The 20,908-nt window shown below is 41.8% G+C and overlaps 1 protein-coding gene across 4 annotated transcripts in view; it reads right to left on the reverse strand.

Moving 5' to 3' along the window:
* Positions 1 to 20,908, reverse strand: part of LOC143930908 (disintegrin and metalloproteinase domain-containing protein 9-like) — a 140,468-nt gene that overhangs the window by 47,906 nt on the left and 71,654 nt on the right. For all 4 annotated transcript variants that reach the window (XM_077455591.1, XM_077455590.1, XM_077455589.1 and 1 more), the window contains exons 5-9: positions 19,334 to 19,413; positions 18,137 to 18,314; positions 11,247 to 11,312; positions 6,737 to 6,808; positions 824 to 993 (exon numbers count right to left, since the gene is read on the reverse strand). In XM_077455591.1, the coding sequence (XP_077311717.1) occupies positions 824 to 993; positions 6,737 to 6,808; positions 11,247 to 11,312; positions 18,137 to 18,314; positions 19,334 to 19,413 (566 nt within the window). The remainder of the gene's footprint in view (positions 1 to 823; positions 994 to 6,736; positions 6,809 to 11,246; positions 11,313 to 18,136; positions 18,315 to 19,333; positions 19,414 to 20,908) is intronic.

A 20,908-nucleotide genomic window follows, 5' to 3' on the forward strand; every position in this document is an offset into this window, starting at 1 on the left:
TGTGCTGACAGTACACACTATGGGACAAATTTCCACTGCACCAGTGGCAGCGGGTGCTTACTATTTTTGGGGTGGCGGCACAACCAGTACTAATACCCCCCACGGGGGACACAGAGATGGCCGGTGGCAATCACCCCAAAGCACCACCCCCTCCCACGGAAGTCACAGCCAGCGGTGAGCACCCCACAGGACCCCCCCCCCCCGTGTGCTACACACAGAAACGGCCAGCGGCGATCACCCCACAGCACACCCCCCCTGCGGGAGACACAGCAGCTAACAGCGATCACCTTACCTAATGGAGGCATAGAGGAGACACAGTGGCTGGGATTACCTTACAGAGAATCAAATGAGATTCATCCTTCCCCCATAGACTTCAATAGGGTTCAAGCAAAATTTGCAAAACTGTTCAGGAACCAAACTCAAGCAGATTCACAAGTCTATGGCAGCCTCCAAGTTCACCAATTGACCTTTGCCACAGAAAAGTAGCATCCTAAACGTTGTTGCACCCATTTCTGCCCTCTCCATTGACACTTCCAGGTAAGCTATTAAAAAAAGCTTACAAGTTAGCAAGAGAGCTGAGCACAGTTGGGTAATAGCTGGCCCTATGGGTGGTTCTACTGTGCCTGTAAGATGTCCAGAAATATGCGTCTTATTAGAGCAACAAGGTATAAATACCCTGGAAACTATTTATTATTGGACCACATTTGGGATTCCAACCTATAGGTTATAGACAGAATTTACGAAGGGCAGTTCAGTCAATATTCTGACTGGTTAGCTAAAGCTATCTGCCCTTGTTATATGGGTGGATAGCAAGATCACTTACATGAGAAGGTGGTAGATGTCACATTTCTTGAGATCCGTGGTGCTTTGTCTCCACTGAACAAATCTCCCCAGGACATCACCTGCAGTCCCGCTACTAACATCAATGGGATTTTGCGTGGACCATATCACCAAGTTAGTTATAGCTACTCGAATGTTCAGCGGTCGAAACATCTATAGAACAGCAGAAAACAAAATCAAGAATCAGAACATGGTCATGTCTGTATCAGAAAAGTCTGTAAAGATCACACCCTGGTCTTGCAAAAAGGTTTACATTAGACATGTGCACTGCCGAAAATTTTGTTCGTTTTATTTTTTATTTTTTAGAAATTCGAAAATTCGGAATCGTAAATAAGGATTTTCAGAATTTTAAAATTTTAGAATATTTCTGATTTTTCTGATTTTAGAATTTCCAAACTTCCGAGATTTGGAATTCAGAAATTCAAAAATAAGAAAGAAAATCTGTAAAATTCCAAAGAAGAAAAAACGAAAATTCGAAATAACTGACTAATAACGAACTATTAAATTTTAGGTATTGGAATTTCATTACAAATTTGGCTGCTAGTGAATGTAATGAACACAAATTTATTTGAAGTTACGAATTATCCGAAATAACGAATGCTGCATCTAAACAAATCAAATGTAGCAAATTAATAATAAATAATAATAATAATAATAAAAAGTTTCTATTATTATTATATTTATTATTATTAGATCGTTACGTTCCATTTGTTTAGATATAGCATTTGTTATTTCGGATAATTCGTAACTTCGGGTAAATTTGCATTTGTTACATTCACTAACAGCCAAATTTGAAAGGAAATTCCAATACCTAGAATTTAATAGTACCGTATTTTTCGGACTATAAGGCGCACGTAAAAGCCTAAATTTTCTCCCAAAAACGACCGTGCGCCTTATAATCCGGTGCGCCTTATATATGACCTGTTGACATCGCTGGAGTGCTTTGTTAACAGTATCTGTCAGATGGGCGCGCATGGAGTCACAGATCAAGTCTCTTGACGTTAACCTTCGGACTATAAGGCGCACGTAAAAGCCTAAATTTTCTCACAAAATCGACCGTGCGCCTTATAGTCCGATGCGCCATATATATGGAAATATCCATTTTATCAGCCGGTCGTTGCTAGTGCGCCTTATAATCCGGTGCGCCTTATAGTCCGATGCGCCTTATATATGGAAATATCCATTTTATCAGCCGGTCGTTGCTAGTGCGCCTTATAATCCGGTGCGCCTTATAGTCCGAAAAATACGGTAAGTAAGAGTTACCCGTAGTTATTTCAGATTTTCATGTTCTCTAATTTTCATTCTTTTGAATTTTCAGGTTTCAATTCTTATTTTTGGATCTTCGAATTTCCAAATTTCAATATATCCGAAATTTAGAATTTCCGAATTTCCTAAATTTTGAATTTCTGAAATTCAGAATTTTCAAAAATTCAGAAATTTTGGAATGAACTAATTTGTCAAAATTCATTAAAAAACGAATTTGGAACTAAAAGAAATTCACACGTCTCGTTTACATTCAAACTGACTCATTGGGCAAACCTATCTGCACAGGAATACTTTTTATATTGCCATGTATCTTCTGCTTCTAGACGTCCAGTAGTGTAGTCCCCTTTGGTGGCCACTTCTCTATGCTATCAGAGGGAAGCTGTAGTTTGGGAAGAAGTGACTCACATGCTCCCTAATATATCTGGTAGTACCAAGTATGTGAATTCAATTTCCCAAAGCACAGTCTCATGTTAACCCCTTTGCTGCCAGGGCAGTTTTTGCACACGTTTAAAAAAATATATTTTAGGCCTGGAGATTATGTAAACCCCCTCAACATTATATTTTTTGTGAAAGAATGCCCTAAAGCAGGGGTCCCCAACTCCTGGGCTGGGGACAGAGCTGGTCCGTGACCTTCTGGGAGGCGGGTTGCACAGCGGGCAGAGCAAGCCAGCACTGCCACCCTCCAACCACCAGAGGGAGCCCACTCCCCTTTTCCTAGCACCACAAAGTAATCACAAAGAAGAACGGGAGGGAGGAGAGGTGGGCCGGGGACAGGATCTCAGGGAGCACTGGTGAGACCCAGGCTGCACCTACCCCCCCTTTCCGACGGGGTGACAAGGCTGCACCCCCCAACAGCCCCCCTCCAGTTGACCGGCTTCAACCACAAAACCCATACCCCCAATGTCTGTGGAGGGGTTAGGTCCCTGGTGCTGGGGAGGTTGGGGACCACTGAAACAGTGGCTCGTCCATACGTGGCGCAGGGGCGCCGCCCCCCTAATCCATGCACCCGACAGGGAGCTGGACGCATAGATTCCAACGCAAGTTTTTTTTTTTTTTAGCAGCACGCGATTAGATGCTGAGGCTCTAATTACTGTAAAAAAAAAATTTGCTGCTCCCCAAGCCCACCCACTTCTGTCACAATAGCAAATGAATATATAATATCATTTGCCAAGGTACTAGACGTGCACTGCCGAAATATTTGTTTGTTTTCGTTTCACTCTTTTTTTCCCCATTTTTTCGGGTCATTTGTTATGATTGAAGTTCGTAAATTAGAAAATTCAGAAATTAGAAAAATTGAAAAAAAAAAAATCTGGAAATTCGGAAATTCTAATATTCGGAAATTCGAAAATTCAGCAATTCAGAAATTTGAAAATCCAAAAAGAAAGAAAATCTAAAAATGCTAAAGAAACTAGTTAACTAATAATAACTAACTATTAAAATGATAGGTATTTGAATTTCCTTTCAAATTTGGTTGTTAGTCAACGTAACAAATACGAATTATCCTAAATAACGAATGCCACATCTAAACTAATGGAACGGAATGAAATAATAAGGTTTTATTATTATTGTTATTTATTATTATTATTAATTTGTTACTTTACATACTTTTTAGATGCGACCTTCATTATTTTGGAGAGATTCGTATTCGTTACGTTCACTAACAGCCAAATTTGAAAGTAAATTTCAATACCTATAATTTAATAGTTAGTAAAAGTTATTATTGGTTAGTTATTATTTCAGATTTTCGAATTTTTGGGTTTTCCAATTGTCGTATTTTCGTTCTTTTGAATTTTTGTTCTGATTTCCGAGTTTCCGAAAATTCCAGATTTTACGAATATACGCATGTAAGAATTTTCAAATATTTGGAAAAATTAACAGGTTTTCGTTAATTGGGATATTTCCAAATTAATGAATTTGTCGAAATTCGTCAAATGACTAATTTCGTTACGAAACGAATTGCAGATGTCTACAAGGTACTCAAACCCCTCCCCCTATACTAGACTCTACAACAGAAAGACTAGGGCTCTTGTATCAAACTCCAACCAAGACACTACCTGCATGGAGGTGGCATGTTCTCCTGTGCTTGCGTGGGTTTGTCTTTGGGTAATCCAGTTTCCTCCCCACCATTAGTAGGTTAACTGGCTCCTCTCTAAATTGTCCCTAGTATGTGATAGGGACCTTAGATTGGAAGCGCCTTGAGGGCAGGGACAGATATTAATGTACAATGTGTAAAAATGCTGCATAAATTGTCAAGAATATATACAGCAAATATCTAATACATTCATTAATAATTGTTCTGTAATTTAAGGATAAGAACTGGGAGGGCTAATTAGGCTCCTTAAGATAACACAATGCTGCATTTCTGCCTTGTTTTTTTTTTAATCATAAAAACACTTTCAATGGTACATTTAACGGCGCAAAGTGGAGCAAATATGAGAAGTTCACTGTTAGGGTTTACATACATTTTAAGGTTAGGAAAGGATAAGGTTAAAGTGTTTCTAAAGGCTTACAGGGGTTGTAAAGTCTCCAGGTTTTTCACCTTAAAGCATTCTATGCATAAAGGTAAAAAAACCTTTTGTTGTGCAGCCCCCCGAGCCCCCCTTTTTCTTTCCTGAGCCCGATCGTTCCAGCGATGAGCACATGCCCAGGCACTGTCTCGGGTTCTCGTTGGATAGATTGATAGCAGCGGGAGCCATTGGCTCCCGCTGCTGTCAATCAAATCCAGTGACACGGGAGCTGGGGGGTGGGACCAAGTCCTTCTGTCTGTGTCAATGGACGCAGCACCACCATGGAAAGCAGCTCTTCGTGGGGGGGGGGGGGCACTCCAGAAGAGGAGGAGCCAGAAAGGCAGGGGAGGGACCCACACAGGAGGGGGATCGGGGCGACTCTGTGCAAAACCCTTGCACAGAGGTAAGTATGACATGTTTGTTTTATATATATATATTTTTTTTAAAAGACGAAATTTTAGTATCACTTTAACCACTTCAGCTCCAGAAGATTTGGCTGCTCAATGACCAGAGTATTTTTTGCAATTCGGCACTGCTTCGCTTTAAAGCGGGAGTCCGCGTTTTTTTTTTTTTTTAAAGCCAGCAGCTACAAATACTGCAGCTGCTGACTTTTAAAATAGTGACACTTACCTGTCCAGCGCGCCTGCGATGTCGGCACTCTCGGGTGCTGCCGTCGCCATCTTGGGTATGGGAATCAGGAAGTGTAGCCTTTCAGCTTCATTTCCTGGTTCCCTACTGCGCATGCGCGAGTCGCGCTGCGCAATAAGGATGGACCCGCTGCCTCTGGGATCTGTGTGTTTCCCAACAGGCAGCGGGGGACTTTCGGAAAGGGGCGTAATCTACGCCCCTTTTCTGCAGAGAGCTATCCCGGAAGTGGGTGCAGATACCTGTACTGTACAGGTACCTGCACCCCCCTCCCCCCTGAAAGGTGCCAATTGTGGCACCGGAGGGGGGGAGGATTCCAATGAGCGGAAGGTCCACTTTAGGGTATAATGATGGCGGCTGGTCGGCAAGTGGTTAACATACCTCACAACTTTTTGAGATGGGAACGAGGGACACCTATTAGCAAAAGTATGTAGGCACAGAACACACCCCCTGCCACGCCCCCTTAAAGGAGAATTATACAAAAAAAAAATGATGATTGGAGCAGAGATCAGTGTTCACTAAATGAAAGCCCAGCCCCCCCACAGTTAATAACACACCCCTAGGAACACCTAACCCCTATACTGCCACCCACTGGTTAACCCCTTCACCGCCAGTGTCATTTACGCAGGAATCGCTGCATTTGTATAGCAGTGATTGCTGTATAAATGACAATGGTCCCAAAAATGTGTCAAAAATGTCTGATGTGTCCGCCATAATGTCGCAGTAACTCAAAAAAAATGCAGATTGCCGCCATTACTAGCAAAAAAAAAAATTATTAATAAAAATGTCATAAAACTATCCCTTATTTTGTAAACGCTATAACTTTTGCGCAAACCAATAAATAATCGCGTATTGCAATTTTTTTTTACCACAAATATGTAGAAGAATACGTATCGGCCTAAACTGAGGGAAAAAAATATTTTTGGGGGGATATTTATTATAACAAAAAGTAAAAAATAATGCGTTTTTTTCTTAATTGTCACTCTATTTTTGTTTATAGCGCAAAAAATAAAAAACCGCAGAGGTGATCAAATACCACCAAAAGAAAGCTATATTTGTGGGAAAAAAAGGATGTCAATTTAGTTTGGGAGCCACGTCGCATGACCGCGCAATTGTCAATTAAAAACGACGCAGTGCCGAATCACAAAAAGCGGTCTGGTCTTTGGCCAGCAAAATGGTCCGGGGCTGAAGTGGTTAAATGTATTTCATGTACATATTATGGTGAATGCACTATGAATAGTTGCACATGTGATATTTGTTAAAAAGTTATTGATTGTTAATGAGATAGAATTTATTTTTTTTGCTTAATAGCGCCCCCTACATGTTTTCTATACCTATACATTGTTACAGAATAGGAATTTCATACATTAATTCTACTTTTGTTCCACTTCAAATGTTTCTTATTAGTCATTCTTCACAACTGAGGTTTGACTTTCTCTGCAATCTTTAAAATACCACTTCATCATTTTAACTCTTACCCCATCAACAATGTTGATCAGCTCTATGGTGTTCACTTCCACGGCGGTACTATTCGACTTGTCATTTAAGTACTAGAAAAGAGATAACGTTACAAAAAATTACCAAAATGTTATTGAAAACTTTCAAAACATAACTGTTCTGGAACACTTAGCCCTTGTACACACGGTCGTAGAATCCGTCGGAATGTGTCCTATCGGACCGTGTTGTCGGATAATCTGGCTGTGTGTGGTATGCATCGGACTGATTCCGTCTGAATATCCGTCGGACCCAATTTTCCAACTTGTTGGAAATATTTCCCGACCAACTGGTTCGATCGGACATACTCCGATCATGTGTAGAGAATTTTGATCGGACCAAGTGCCACGCATGCTCAGATCAAATTCCTACATCAAAGCTATTGGCTACTAGCCTGAACGTAGTCCCATCGTAACGAAATTACGTCATCACGTTCTGAAAGATCGGATTTTTCCACAACTTAGTCCGACCGTGTGTATGCAACAGTTTCGGACACAATCCGACGGACAAAATCCGACGGATTTGGTTGTCGAAATCTCCGACCGTGTGTACAGGGGCTTATAGTGTACAGTGCCTTGAATAAGTATTCATACCCCTTGAAATTTTACACATTTTGCCATGTTACAACCAAAAACGTAAATGTATTTTTTGGGGATTTTATGTGATAGACCAACACAAAGTGGAACATAATTGTGAAGTGGAAGGAAAATGATAAATGGTTTTCAAAAATGTTTACACATAAATATGTGAAAAGTGTGGTGTATTCAGCCCCCTTTACTCTGATACCCCCTAACTAAAATCTAGTGGAACCAATTGCCTTCAGAAGTCACCTAATTAGTAAATAGTCCACCCAAAATATCTCAAGCTTTGAACATCTCACGGAGCTCTGTTCAATCCATCATTTGAAAATGGAAAGAGTATGGCACAACTGCCAACCTACCAAGACATGGCCGTCCACCTAAACTGACCGACCGGGCAAGGAGAGCATTATTCAGAGAAGAAACCAAGAGCTCCATGGTAACTCTGGAGGAGCTGCAGAGATCCACAGGTCAGGTGGGAGAATCTGTCCACAGGACAACTATTGGCCAGGCACGCCACAAATCTGACCTTTATCGAAGAGTGGAAAGAAGAAAGTCATTGTTGAAAGAAAGCCAAAAGAAGTCACATTTGTAGTTTGCGAGAAGCCATGTGGGGGACACAGCAAAAATGTGGAAGAAGGTGCTCTGGTCAGATGAGACTAAAATTGAACTTTTAGTCTCACAAAACGCTATGCGTGGTGGAAAAACATGGTGGTGGCAGCATCATGTGGTGGGGATGCTTTTCTTCAGCAGGGACAGGGAAGCTGGTCAGAGTTGATGGGAAGATGGATGGAGCCAAATACAGCGCAATCTTAGAAGAAAACCTGTTGAGACTTAAGACTGGAGCGGAGGTTCACCTTCCAGCAGGACAACGACCCTAAACATACAGCCAGAGCTACAATGGAATGGATTAGATCAAAGCATGTTCATGTGTTAGAATGGCCCAGTCAAAGTCCAGACCTAAATCCAACTGAGAATCTGTGGCAAGACTTGAAAATTGCTGTTCACAGCCACTCTACGTTCAATCTGACAGAGCTTGAGCTATTTTGCACAGAAGAATGGGTAAAAATGTCACTCTAGATGTGCAAAGTTGTTAGAGACATCCCCAAAAAGATTTTCAGCTGTAATTGCAGTGAAAGGGGGTTCTACAAAGTATTGACTCAGGGGGGCTGAATACAAATGCACCCCACACTTTTCACATATTTATTTGTAAAAAAAACATTGAAAAAGATTTATAATTTTCTTTTCACTTCACAATTATGTGCCACTTTGTGCTGATCTATCACACAAAATCCCAATAAAATACATTTACGTTTTTGGTTGTAACATGGCAAAATGTGGAAAATTTCAAGGGGTCTGAATACTTTTTCAAGGCACTGTGTGTATATTCACCACATTTGCATTTGATTTTCTTATGTACCATACATATAAATATTTTTGTGCTGACATCTAGTGACAATTCAGCGGAACTACAACTTGGTGTTTCCATTTCTGTAAATGGTATTTTCCAGTTTACCTGTATGTTGAGGCTAATTCGGGTTAGTGCTTAGATAGACCCCTCTTTTTCTTCATGTTTGCGCAGTTAGTTACCAGTCTTTGTAGTGGGTACAAGGCTTAGAAGATTATTGTCTCTTTACACTTCAAATGATCGGTGAATATCCATGTGCTGCATTGTACCAAGCAAAACTACGTTGGATTAAAGTGTCATGTCATATTGGAGAGTTTAGCTATCTGTGGAGGGGACTTATTCAGCAGGTGGCCATACTGGCCGGATGGACCGATGAATAAAGAACAACAACATGTCTGTTTCTTCCAAACATGATAACCGTATTCTGTATACAGGACTTCCTAGAATTCCCATCCCCCTATTCATATGATTAGTTTACTGCTTTTCCCAAATGTCAGCAAAGCTTGAAGTTCAGTTACAGACATCCCATGTAATAGGAGATTTGTCTTTAGTGATTTACTGTCAAATAAAATTGGACCTATAAAAAGGACACTAAAGTCTTATATACATTACTAGTTTTTTTTTTTATAAAAAAACAAACAGCTCAGGTCGGAGCCACTGTACTAACAATCAGATGTTAGTACATCGATCTCCCCTGCCATGTTATTGTGTTCTGACAGGGGGACAACACGCCCCCACCAGAACACTCCAGTCAGTGATCTTAGCCATATGCTGAGAGCACCGATCGGGAGCGGGTTGGCAGACCTTTTTTTCGGTGAGGACCCTTTGACAGAAGGCGGCCGGTTTCTGTCAGACCGCCTGCCATACACATGGGTCAAATGTCTGCCGGTTTCTATTGATCGGCCCATGTGTACTAGGCTTTAAACAGCAGCTTCTTCATTATACTAAAGCCTTTAGATTGTAATCTTTCACGGTCACCCTTCCCTTGTATTGAATTCTCTTGTAACTGTATTGCCTCCCTTTCTTTTGTAAAGACCTGTGCCAACTGTTGGCAGAAAAAAATTACTGTCTAATAATCATATGAGAACACTGGCTTTTTCGGGCTTTTTCAGGCATATGTTCCTACAGGCAGAAAAAAATACCCCATGTTTTTGAGAGGAGCTAGTGCCCCAAAGAGCTCAAAAAAGCGCAAAACTCGTTTGTTCCAGATTTTTGTTTTGTTTATACAATGTTTAAGAAAATACCACTGTGTTTCCTCGAAAATAAGACCGGGTCTTATATTAATTCTGGCATCAAAAGACACAATAGGGCTTATTTTTAGGGTAGGTCTTACCATGTAATGTGTTGTCTTCTCTCCCCCTCTCCCTCCCTGCCTGTCAGAAATCCTCAGTGTGAACCAAGTTAAAATCCTATAATCCACTCTATTACAGTATTTTATAATGTGCAATATGTGTGCTTCTATAAAAATAATTGTGCCGAATACCTTCGCTTGGCACTTCCGTGACTCGTGAGGTCTCTTCCCCACTCCAAGCACTGCGGGGGGGGGGGCAAGATCCCCTGCTGAGAGAAGAGTAGGAGAGCAGCGGGAGGTCAGCTGAGCATTGAGCAGCTCTGTACCAAAGGTATTTGGCACAATTATATTACAGAAACACACACATTATACATTATATAATACGGTAATAGAGTGGATTCTAGGATCATACAACTACTTTAAACTAGGGCTTATATTTCCGCCCTCCTGGAAAAAAAACACAGTAGATCTTATTTTCAGGGTAGGTCCTATTTTAGGGAAACACGGTATCTAGGAAGGTTCGTGAAAAAAAAAACACTTATGCCGGGTACACACGACCGAATTGTCCGGCGGACTTAGTCTGCCGGACCGCATTACTCTGGACAATTCGATCGTGTGTGGGCTCCAGCTGACTTTTTCATCGTAAAGTCCGGCGGACTTAGAAAGCAGTTTTGACTCAAAATTTGTCCGCCAGACTTGGCTTTCAGTGGACAATCCGTTCGTCAGTGTGCTAGTCCGGCGGACTAAGAATGACGCATGCTCAGAAGCAAGTACGAGAAGGAAGCTATTGGCTACTGGCTATTGGACTTCCTTTTTCTAGTCCCGTCGTACGTGCTGTACGTCATCGCGTTAGAAATGGCCGGACTTTCGGAGTGTCCGTGTGTGGCCAAGTCCGGCGGATTGTTTGCCGGACTTAGTCTGCCAGACAATTCGATCGTGTGTACACGGCATAATGCTCAAAAATGCGCAAAGAAGCTCATAGGAGCTCAGGGAGCTTGAAGAAGCTCAATAACAATGTGCACAAGAGCACACAAAAGCACAAGCTTCTTCAAGCTGAAATAAAAGCTCAAATGCCTATGAAAGTCGTTTTTTTTTTTTTGAGCTGCGGTGTACATGATTCCTTAGTGCAGCAAATTATTTTTAAATAGACCCCTGAGCCTGTTTAGGTCAATATTAAATACTTATTCATTTTTATCATGATGAATTAAATTTCTTACACACAGATTGTCTACGACTACTCCAAGCTCCACGTAACTGGTAGTAAGAAGGATGCCTCTTTTCTTCTGTAAAAAAACAAAAAAAAAACAAATACACTGAATGACTATCACTATACAGAATTGCATTGTCACACCACATACCATGTTATTTAGGCTACATGCACATGGGCACATTTACCCATGTAGCTAAGGGCACGGTTTACTTTTGTTTTCCCAGATGTCCTAGAGTTGCATAGCAGGGACGTGCGGTGAGGTCAGTTGCTGGTGAGGCACTGGCTAGTATCAGAGCCAGATACACACAGGTTACATACGCCATGATCATTAGAGCGGGAGCAACAATTCTAGCACTAGACCTCCCGTGTAACTCTAAACATGTAACCCGTAAAAATGTTTACAGCGTCGCCTATGGAGATTTTTAAGTACTGAAGTTTGGCGCCATTCTACAAATGTGCACAATTTTAAAGCGTGACATGTTAGGTATCTGTTTACTCGGCGTAACATCATCTTTCACATTATACAAAAAAAATTGGGCTAACTTTAGTGTTTTTGTTTTTTTTTAATGCGCAAATACCATGTAACATAAAACATTGCAACGACCACCATTTTTTTCCCTCGGTGTCTGCTAAAAAACAGAAAATTGTTTCACACTTACCGTAATTTTCTTTTCCTGGTGCCTATCCATGGTAGCATACCTGGGACAAGCTCCGCCTTGGCTCCTCCCTCAGGACCAGGGAATATTATAAAAGAAAAGGATTAGTGCACTCCCAGCATTCTACGTAATATAGCATACCGAGGGTGGGATTGTATGCTGCCATGGATAGGCACCAGGAAAAGAAAATTAAGGTAAGTATGAAACAATTTTCTGTTTTCCTGGTGCCTCCATGGCAGCATACCTGTGACAAATAACTAGCGGAAATGGGTGGGATGATGCATAGTAAAAGATTTATTTGAAAAATAATTTAAAATAGGCAAATGCCGACCTGATAGCCTATATGGCCGTTTCTACAGATGAGAAAGCTGCCGGGTCTACTCTGTAATGGCACGTAAACGCATGTTGGGATGACCATGATGCCACCCTTCAGATTGTTTTGATGGATACGTCTACTCTGGCCATCCAAGAAGCAGAAAACAACCGGGTGGCATACAGCCCAACTGAACAGAGGGTTCCAGTCCCCTATCCCTGTACACCTTCTTAACCAATTTGATTATTCATGAAACTATTGTACTAGAGCAGAGATCTGCAAACTATGGCTCCCCAGCTGCTGCAGAACCACATGTCCCTCGAGGTATTGTAAAGCTCTGATATTCACAGACATGACTAGGCACGATGGATACTGCAGTTCCGGAATGTCCGGAGGGCCCCAGATGATGCTTCTTTGCCCCTGTCTTTTTTTTTTTTTGGAGTATGACAAATAGGTTAGATGAATGTGTGAAGGGAGTTGTGGCTTGAAGATAGTGTCTTAGTACCAAAGTAATATCGTCTTCGCGAAGAAGGCCAAAATTAGATCTGAAAAGATTGGCAGGGCTCAAGGCTCGGAGATAGTAGAGGAAGAGGAGAACTTAGGGATAAATCCATGAACCGTTCCAAGTTCCACTCTATCCAAGTACAAAAAATAATATTATTGTCTTCTGATCCCAGAGCCTGAAGCTCTGATACTCCCCAGCCCGATGCCATCGCCACAAAGAAAAATAGTTTCCAAGTGAGATTCCACAAGGATGTTGAATCAGATGGGGCAAAATTCTGTTTGGATAGGGGCTCCAGAGTGATCGAGAGATCCCAAGTGGGAAAGATTTGTTTTAATGGGTGGGCTTATCTTCTTGACTGTCTTGAAGAATTTCATTATTAAAGGGATCTTTGGCCCATCACTTGTTTTCACAGCAGAGATTGCCACCAGCTGTACCTTTAAATTGCTTAATCCTAATCCTAAATCAAGGTCTGCTTGCAGGAAGTCAAGGAGTTGGGAGGATGAGGGTACATGAGGATTGAAGTTTTGCCATTCGCAAAAGATCTAAACTGTAGCAAAAGCATGCAGTTCAGGAAAGGTCCACTGGCCCACAATCCAACAAATGGTTGTAGGGACCATTTGTTGGGATACAGGAATCCTTGGGATAGGTGATCGACGTCTGTGTTTAAGTGGGCTGGAAGATGGACTACCCTTAGGTCCTTCAGATTTCCCTATGCCCAAATGAAGATGGGTTCCACTTCCCTTAGTAAGGAACTGTTGTTGGTTCCGCCTTGGTGATATATGTATGATATTGCAGCTCTATTGTCTATCCAAATCAGAACTGATTTGTCCTTGATCTGAGAGAGCAAATGCTGTCAATGCAAGATAAGCCATCTGGATTTCCAGGATATTTGTGATGATGTCTGCCCCACTGAACACCCATCTCTCTTGAACCAACATCTAGTTGCAATGTGCCTCCTAGCCTATTGCATTGGCATCTGTGGTAACTGTGTTCCAGAAGACATGCCTTAATGGGCATGGCTTTAGTGACATTGATCTTGCAAAGTAACGAATTGTATGCATCACAGTCTCACCAGTGAAGTCTGCTGAGAGACATAATTCATCCAAAGCCTTGATTATATTTTCCCTAGGAACATTTTGATGTATTACTGGGGGTTATTTACTAAAGGATAATCCACTTTGCACTGAAAGTGCACTTGGAAGTAAAGTCACTGTAGATCCGAGTGGGGACATGCAAGGTAAATAAAAAACAAAATTTTAGCTTGCACGTGATTGGATGATGAAATCAGCAGAGCTTCCCCTAATTTCAGATCTACCCCTTAGATTTAGAGTGACTGCACTTCCAAGTGCACTTGCAGTGCTAAGTGGATTTGCCTTTCGTAAACAACGCCCACTGTTTCCATGTTTTTGGTCTATTCTGTCTAAAGGATCCCCAATTGAGGCTGAATTATCGATTGGTGAAATGAAATTCTTTGTTATACGAACCACCGCGTCTACCTTGCGAAGTAACGAAGTCGCATGACGAGTCGCACTATTGGAAACCAAGCTGAAAGAAGGAAACCTGCTTCGGTCTCAGTGGCAGATCGTGCAAACGGAGCGGAGAAGAAGCCGGAGCAAGATGCGAGACGAGAAGAGTGGAGGAAGAAGAAGGTGAAGGAAGAAGAACACCGAAGGAAGACCAGAAGAAAGAAGATGGAAGAAAGAAGAAATTAATAAAGGACTTGTCAAAAACCGTCTCTTGTGTTTTTTAACCCTTTTGACACTTTTTTTGTGAAATGGTAGTAGTACATTTGTACCCCATTACCAATTCACATACTGGGGGGCCAGGATCTGGGCGTCCCCTTGTTAAAGGGGGCTTCCAGATTCCAAAAAGCCCCCCGCCCGCAGACCCCCATAACCGCCGGGCAAGGGTTGTGGTGATGATGCCCTTCTCCCCATCAACATGGGGACAAGGTGCTTTGGGAGCGGGGCACTACCCCAAAGCACCCTCCCAATGTTGAGGGCATGTGGCCTGGTACAGTTCAGGAGGGGGGCGCTCTCTCGTCCCCCCCTCTTTTCCTGCGGCCTGCCAGGTTGCGTGCTCGAATAAGGGTCTGGTATGGATTTTTGGGGGGACCCCACGCCATTTTTTTATATTTTGCCGCAGGGTTCCTCTTAATATCCATACCAGACCTGAAGGGCCTGGTATGGAATTTAGGGGGACCCCCATGAATTTTTTTTTTAATTTTGGTTCGGGGTTCCCCTGTGGGGAAATTCCATGCTGTTTTTATCAATGAACTTTTATGTGTATTGCAGACCGACAATTGATTATAGCCACAAATAGTTTTAAATTACTTTTTTTCCTTTAGAAATTTATTTTGCTGTCACACTGTTCTAAACATGGGAAACATGCGCCCCTTTACAGGCATACTATAGACACCCCCCGGTACGAAATTTAAAGGACTATTACACTTTTATTGTTTCACTTTAAGCATTATCAAAATTACTGCTCCTGAAAAAACGGCTGTTTTTAAATCTTTTTTTTGCATTGATCCATGTCCCCTGGGGCAGGACCCGGGTCCCCAAACACTTTTTATGACAATATCATGCATATAAGCCTTTAAAATTAGTACTTTTGATTCATGTTCGTGTCCCATAGACTTTAACGGTGTTCGCGTGTTTGAACGAATTTTTTTCCTGTTTGCATGTTCTGGATGCGAACCGAACAGGGGGGTGTTCGACTCATCCCTAGTCCTGAGGGAGGAGCCAAGGCGGAGCTTGTCACAGGTTATGCCATGGAGGCACCAGGAAAAAAAATATATATAATGTTTGGAGGTTCTAAGTAATTTTCTAGCAAAAAAATATATAGTTTTTCACATGTAGGAGAGAAGTGTCAGAAGTGGCCTAGGTGGAAAGGGGTTAATTACCATAAGTAAGTAATATACAAATAATTATTATATATTGTTTTTAAGGTAATTTACTATATTTCCAAAATTTGAACTCAAGCAGGTGTCTTAACGGACAATTTACTGAAGTTTGAAGTTATAACTTCCAACCAGTAAATAGAAATTACATATATATAAAATTATTCTAACATATAGCATATAAATATATGATTTAGCTTGATTAAAACAGTACCTTTTGATCAGCAGATTCTCATTCTCCTTCTTAACTGTGTGAGAAAAACATGAGATTGTGGGTAAATCTTATACCCATAAACACATGTATTTTCCTTGTAGTTAAGAGGGCTGGTCTGGAAGGGGAGCATTTGTCTTTTAGACACATCCCCTTTCTATGACACTGCAGTGAGAGGCATGACTCCACTGCAGCTTTTTTATTGGACAGCTTGGGCCAAGGGTACTTTACCATTGGTCCAAGACTCCAAGCTGTCCATTGAGCTCAGTGCCTCTGAGAAGAAGTGAGGAGAGGCACTGTGATCTCATCCTCTCAGTCTGCTGCAAACCGAGTGTGCCAGCTTGTATTTAAACTGGCCGCTCTGTATGTAGCTTCTGACAGGCTGCGCAAGGAGCCCCGTATATCTCCAGAACCATAGTTCATAGAAGCCCCACATTTTGAACAGTGGTTGGGTAAGACTTCAGCTACCTATCTCATTTGGGGTCTCTGTGACCACAGGTCGCCGAGTTAGGACCCTCGAAGCTCGACCCTCAAAGCTCGATCTTTTTTTAATTTTTTTATGTTTTTTTATGTTCATGGCATACCTCCCCTAATTGCACGTCCCTGCTGCATACAGCCCATAGATATGACTGGGCTGAGGCGACTTCACACAGCTATTTGCCTAAAGTAGTGGTAGCGTACAAACAGAATCCACCTAAGGTGCATTCGATGCATTACATCTGTATGCTAGTGCTGCTTTAGGCAAATAGTTGTCATGTCTGTGGGCAGCTGTATGCAGCCCTCGGACATCCAGGAAAACAAAAATAAACAGCATCCTTATGTCTCATGGGCAAATGTGCCCATTTGCATGTAGCCTAGCTATCATATAGAAAGACATCCTAGAAGCTTAATACTGACCCTTAATCTATTCCAGCCATTCATTTGTAGTGAGGAAAGTTTGCATGACTAGCACACAGGGCCGAATGTCTAGTCTGGTACCAAACTTTTGTGATTTAGGCTGCATTCACACCTGAGGGACGCAACTTTTTTTTACCATGTTTTTGGCATGTTTGTCAGGCCACAGCATACGGCAGCCCATTCTCCTGAGTTGGCTGCCCTATATGCAACAAACGCGCCAAAGTAGCTCATGTACCTTTTCTTGACATAATGAATGTAATGCCGCGTACACACGACTGGACTTTCCAGCAGAATAGGTCCGATGGAATCATTCCGTCGGATTGTCCGATCGTGTGTGGGATAGTACGATCATTTTTCTTTAGAAAATTCCAACGCACCTAGAAATAGAACATGTTTCAAATCTGTCCGACTGACACAATTCCTATCGGGAAAACTGTTTGTCTGTATGCTGGTCCGACGGACCAAATAAAATGCAAGGGCAGCTATTGGCTACTGGCTATTGAACTTCCTTTTCTAGTCCCGTCGTACATCATCAAGTTCAAAACTAACGGACTTTCGAACAGACATTGGTCCGTTCGTGTGGGCAAGTTCCGAAGTCCATCGTAACTCCATCAAAAGTCAGTCGGGAAGACTGTCGGACCTTTTCGGCCGGAAAGTCCAGTCATGTGTACGCGGCATATGTTTTTTAGAGGTTGCTGTTACATTTTAACTTCTTTAACTCTAACCACTAGACACTTGAAGTAGAACTATAGGCAACATTTTTCAATAAAATTTTGGATAGAGTAAGGGAGGCTTATAACCCCTGTAAGGTTTATTTTTGTCTTTCCCTACACTTCCTGTCCCAAATCCAAAACAGGAAGTGAGAGGAAATCCCTGCATATTAAGGGAAGCACTATTGTCCTCATTAGAAGATTCCCCCTCCAATACTTTTCTGAGGACAACCCAAAATATGGAATTTTCTTTTACTTTAACTTTTAGTGATAATGGTAAATGGGACAAATAGACAGAGTGAATCTCTGAAACGGGGACATGGACAGCAATAAAAACTGATAGGTGTTCTAATACCTCTCCGCTTGATTCAAAACTGAAAAAAAAAGTTTTCCATTTAGTTATACTTTATTCTTAACAGATAAACTAAACCCTATCGCCTTGATTGTAACACTATTTTGTCCCAACCTAACCATTCTGCACCATATTCCCCTCTTTCTGCACCATGAATGGTGGGACCAAATCCTCTGTTTGCCACCACTGAAAAGTAACAGCAATGAGTTGCCAAGGCTGGAAGAACTGATCCAACTTGCAATATTGTGAGCTACTCTAAGGCATGGATTGAAAAGATTGGTTCTATGTAAAATGCTGCCATTGGTTTCAGTATTTTGAACATTATATTTGAAGAAAAAAGCATGAATTTACCCTGCGGAGTTGGAAATATGAAGAGAGTAAGGTATGTGGGGATGCCGTGCTGAAGTCCTCCACACCACACATGGTTGGTTCATCAGGCTCCTCCAACTGGTACATTCGATGTTCTCCATTTGATGAGTTTTTCACCGGCTCAATCCCATAATGTGTTTCACTCCAAAACAAGACTCCCCTGGAAAAGAGGACTTTGAGACTTCAATTTCAAAACAGCCTCATTCACTTGCACAGTTGAAGCCAACACAGCTTCAGCTCATTCACTGAACCAAGCGAAAGTTCACATTGAAAAATATACATGCTCTACAACTGTACGGCATGTTTTTCGATGGAGTTTTGTTCACTTCAAGAAGGTTTTGAATTCCCGTACATGTTGATCGGGAAGCAGGTTAAATGCTCCTCAGGAGGAAGTCAGATGCACCTGTCAGTGGATACTGAATCATCTTAGAAGTGTCTCAAAGTGATGCCATCAACACAACCCCGAAGCCCAAACACACGGGCACTAGGTAAATAAACAATATAGACTTTAAAATTAAGTACAGGCTCAACAACAGATGGTCCACAGAGGCTGCTGGAGGTGGAAGTCATAGATGAAGTAACACCTATATATTTTTATGTATTAGGCTGGGTTCACACCGCTGCGGGGGGAGAACCGGATGTGATTCGCACAGCAAATCACATCCGATCTCCGTAGCGCTGCGAGTTCAGCCATACAGATAGTATGGCTGAACTCGCAGCGGTCCCGCAGCAAACTCGCACGGGACCCTTTTTTGGGTCCGCAACGGAATCGGATCGCATGGGCGTTCACACCATGCGATCCGATTCCTGTGCGAGTCGGCAGATCGCACTGCGATATGCCGACGGATCTGGGGGTGTCATTAACATAACATTGACACCCCCAGCCGTCCGCATAGGGCAGTGTGAACTGCCGGCGGGAGGTATGCGATGCGGGAAAACGCCGTGGATTTGCGGCGTTCCCGCATCGCAGCAATGTGAACCTAGCCTTAGTTCCGAATTCCTGGAATTCCAGAATTTACTGGTCAATGGATGAAATTTTGATATTTGCTTTGTCTTCATCCCTTATGCCTAAAGTGTGCTAAGAACAATTCTACTACAGATATGTTTATTTCTACACATGTAGAAGACTAGGGTAGAACAATTTTAGAAAAGTGTAAAATAAAAGAATTCCATACCAACCTGAGACCAGTGCAAGTGCTGAGTGCAACAACTGAGTCGTCCATTCCATCCACTTGCCCATGGTAATAACAGTTGTGTTCCTGCCAAAAGGGAATTGTATAAATGTTTAGCATAAATTACCACCCAGCACTTAATATCTTACAGCACATAACATTATAACATTTGTTTCAGAAGATTAAAAAATGGCCAAGCAGTGTGACCTGGCAGTGGGGAAAACAAATAGAATTGTATGGAGCAGCACTAAAGAAGGAAGTCGGTCCTGATTCCACTATATAGAGCTTTAGCTAAATCTCCTTTTGAATACTATGTCTAGTTATTATACTGTTGAAATTATATTGTTGGAATTATATTGCAAAAACAGTTTGCGCAGGGGTTTACAAAATGAATACAGTACAGTAAAACCTTGGTTTGAGAATAACTTGGTTTGAGAGCATTTTGCAAGACAAGCAACATTTTTTAATACATTTTGACTTGATATACAAGCGATGTCTTGATATACAAGTAGCGTCATGTCACAACTGAGTATAAAAGAGAAAAGAGACGCCTCTAAGTGTAGCAATATGGTTACATTTAATGAAGGTACAACATTTAGCAGCATATTGCTACACTTCTCTTTTATACTCTGTAGCTCCTGCTGGATTTTGCTTCTAATCCCCTTGTGGAGGCTTCCAATTGTGGATGGACATTTTATGGTTATCATATTGCTATAATATTTTTATATGGACTATAAACTGAAGGACTTATGAATCATCTGAGTTTGCATTATTTGTTATGGGGAAATTTGATTTGATATACAAGTGCTTTGGATTACAAGCATGTTTCAGGAACAAATTATGCTCGCGATCCAAGGTTTTACTGTATACGGTAGTTACAAAACAATAAAACGAAATGGAAAGTTGAGGATGAGTTGTTTGAGAATGAAAGTTCCAATTGTTAGGCAGATGCAGGATAAGTCTTCCCTGAAGAGATACATTTTCAAGGATCAAGAAAAGCAGACACTAGGCTTGGAACTAAGGGGCCAAGCCCAGCTCCTGAAAAACAACCCCACACCATAATCCCCCCCTCTATCAAATGATTTGGACCAGTACACAAAGCAAGGTCCATAAAGACATGGATGAGCGAGTTTGGGGTGGAGGAACTTGACTGGCCTGCACAGTCTTGACCTCAACCCCATAGAACACCTTTGGGATGAATTAGAGCGGAGACTGCGAGCCAGACCTTCTCATCTAACATCAGTGCTCATCTAACATCAGTGCCTGACCTCACAAATGTGCTTCTGGAAGAATGGTCAAACATTCCCATAGACACACTCCTAAACCTCTTCTGGACACCCTTCCCAGAAGAGCTGAAGCTGTTATAGCTGCAAAGGGGTGGCAAACCTCAATATTGAACCCTACGGACTAAGACTGGGATGCCATTAAAGTTCACGTGGGTGTAAAGGCAGGTGCCCCAATACTTTTGACACTATAGTGTATCTATTTGATCCTAGCTTAAAATATAGTGAGCTCATAACTTCCTGTGCACTCTGCAGTGTTAGGCCAAGCAATGTTATCGGCCCTCCACAGGCTACATCTG

The sequence above is a fragment of the Lithobates pipiens genome, unplaced genomic scaffold (assembly GCF_037356315.1).
Source record: "Lithobates pipiens isolate NorthernLeopardFrog02 unplaced genomic scaffold, aLitPip1_a1.2 Scaffold_25, whole genome shotgun sequence".
NCBI lineage: Eukaryota > Metazoa > Chordata > Amphibia > Anura > Ranidae > Lithobates > Lithobates pipiens.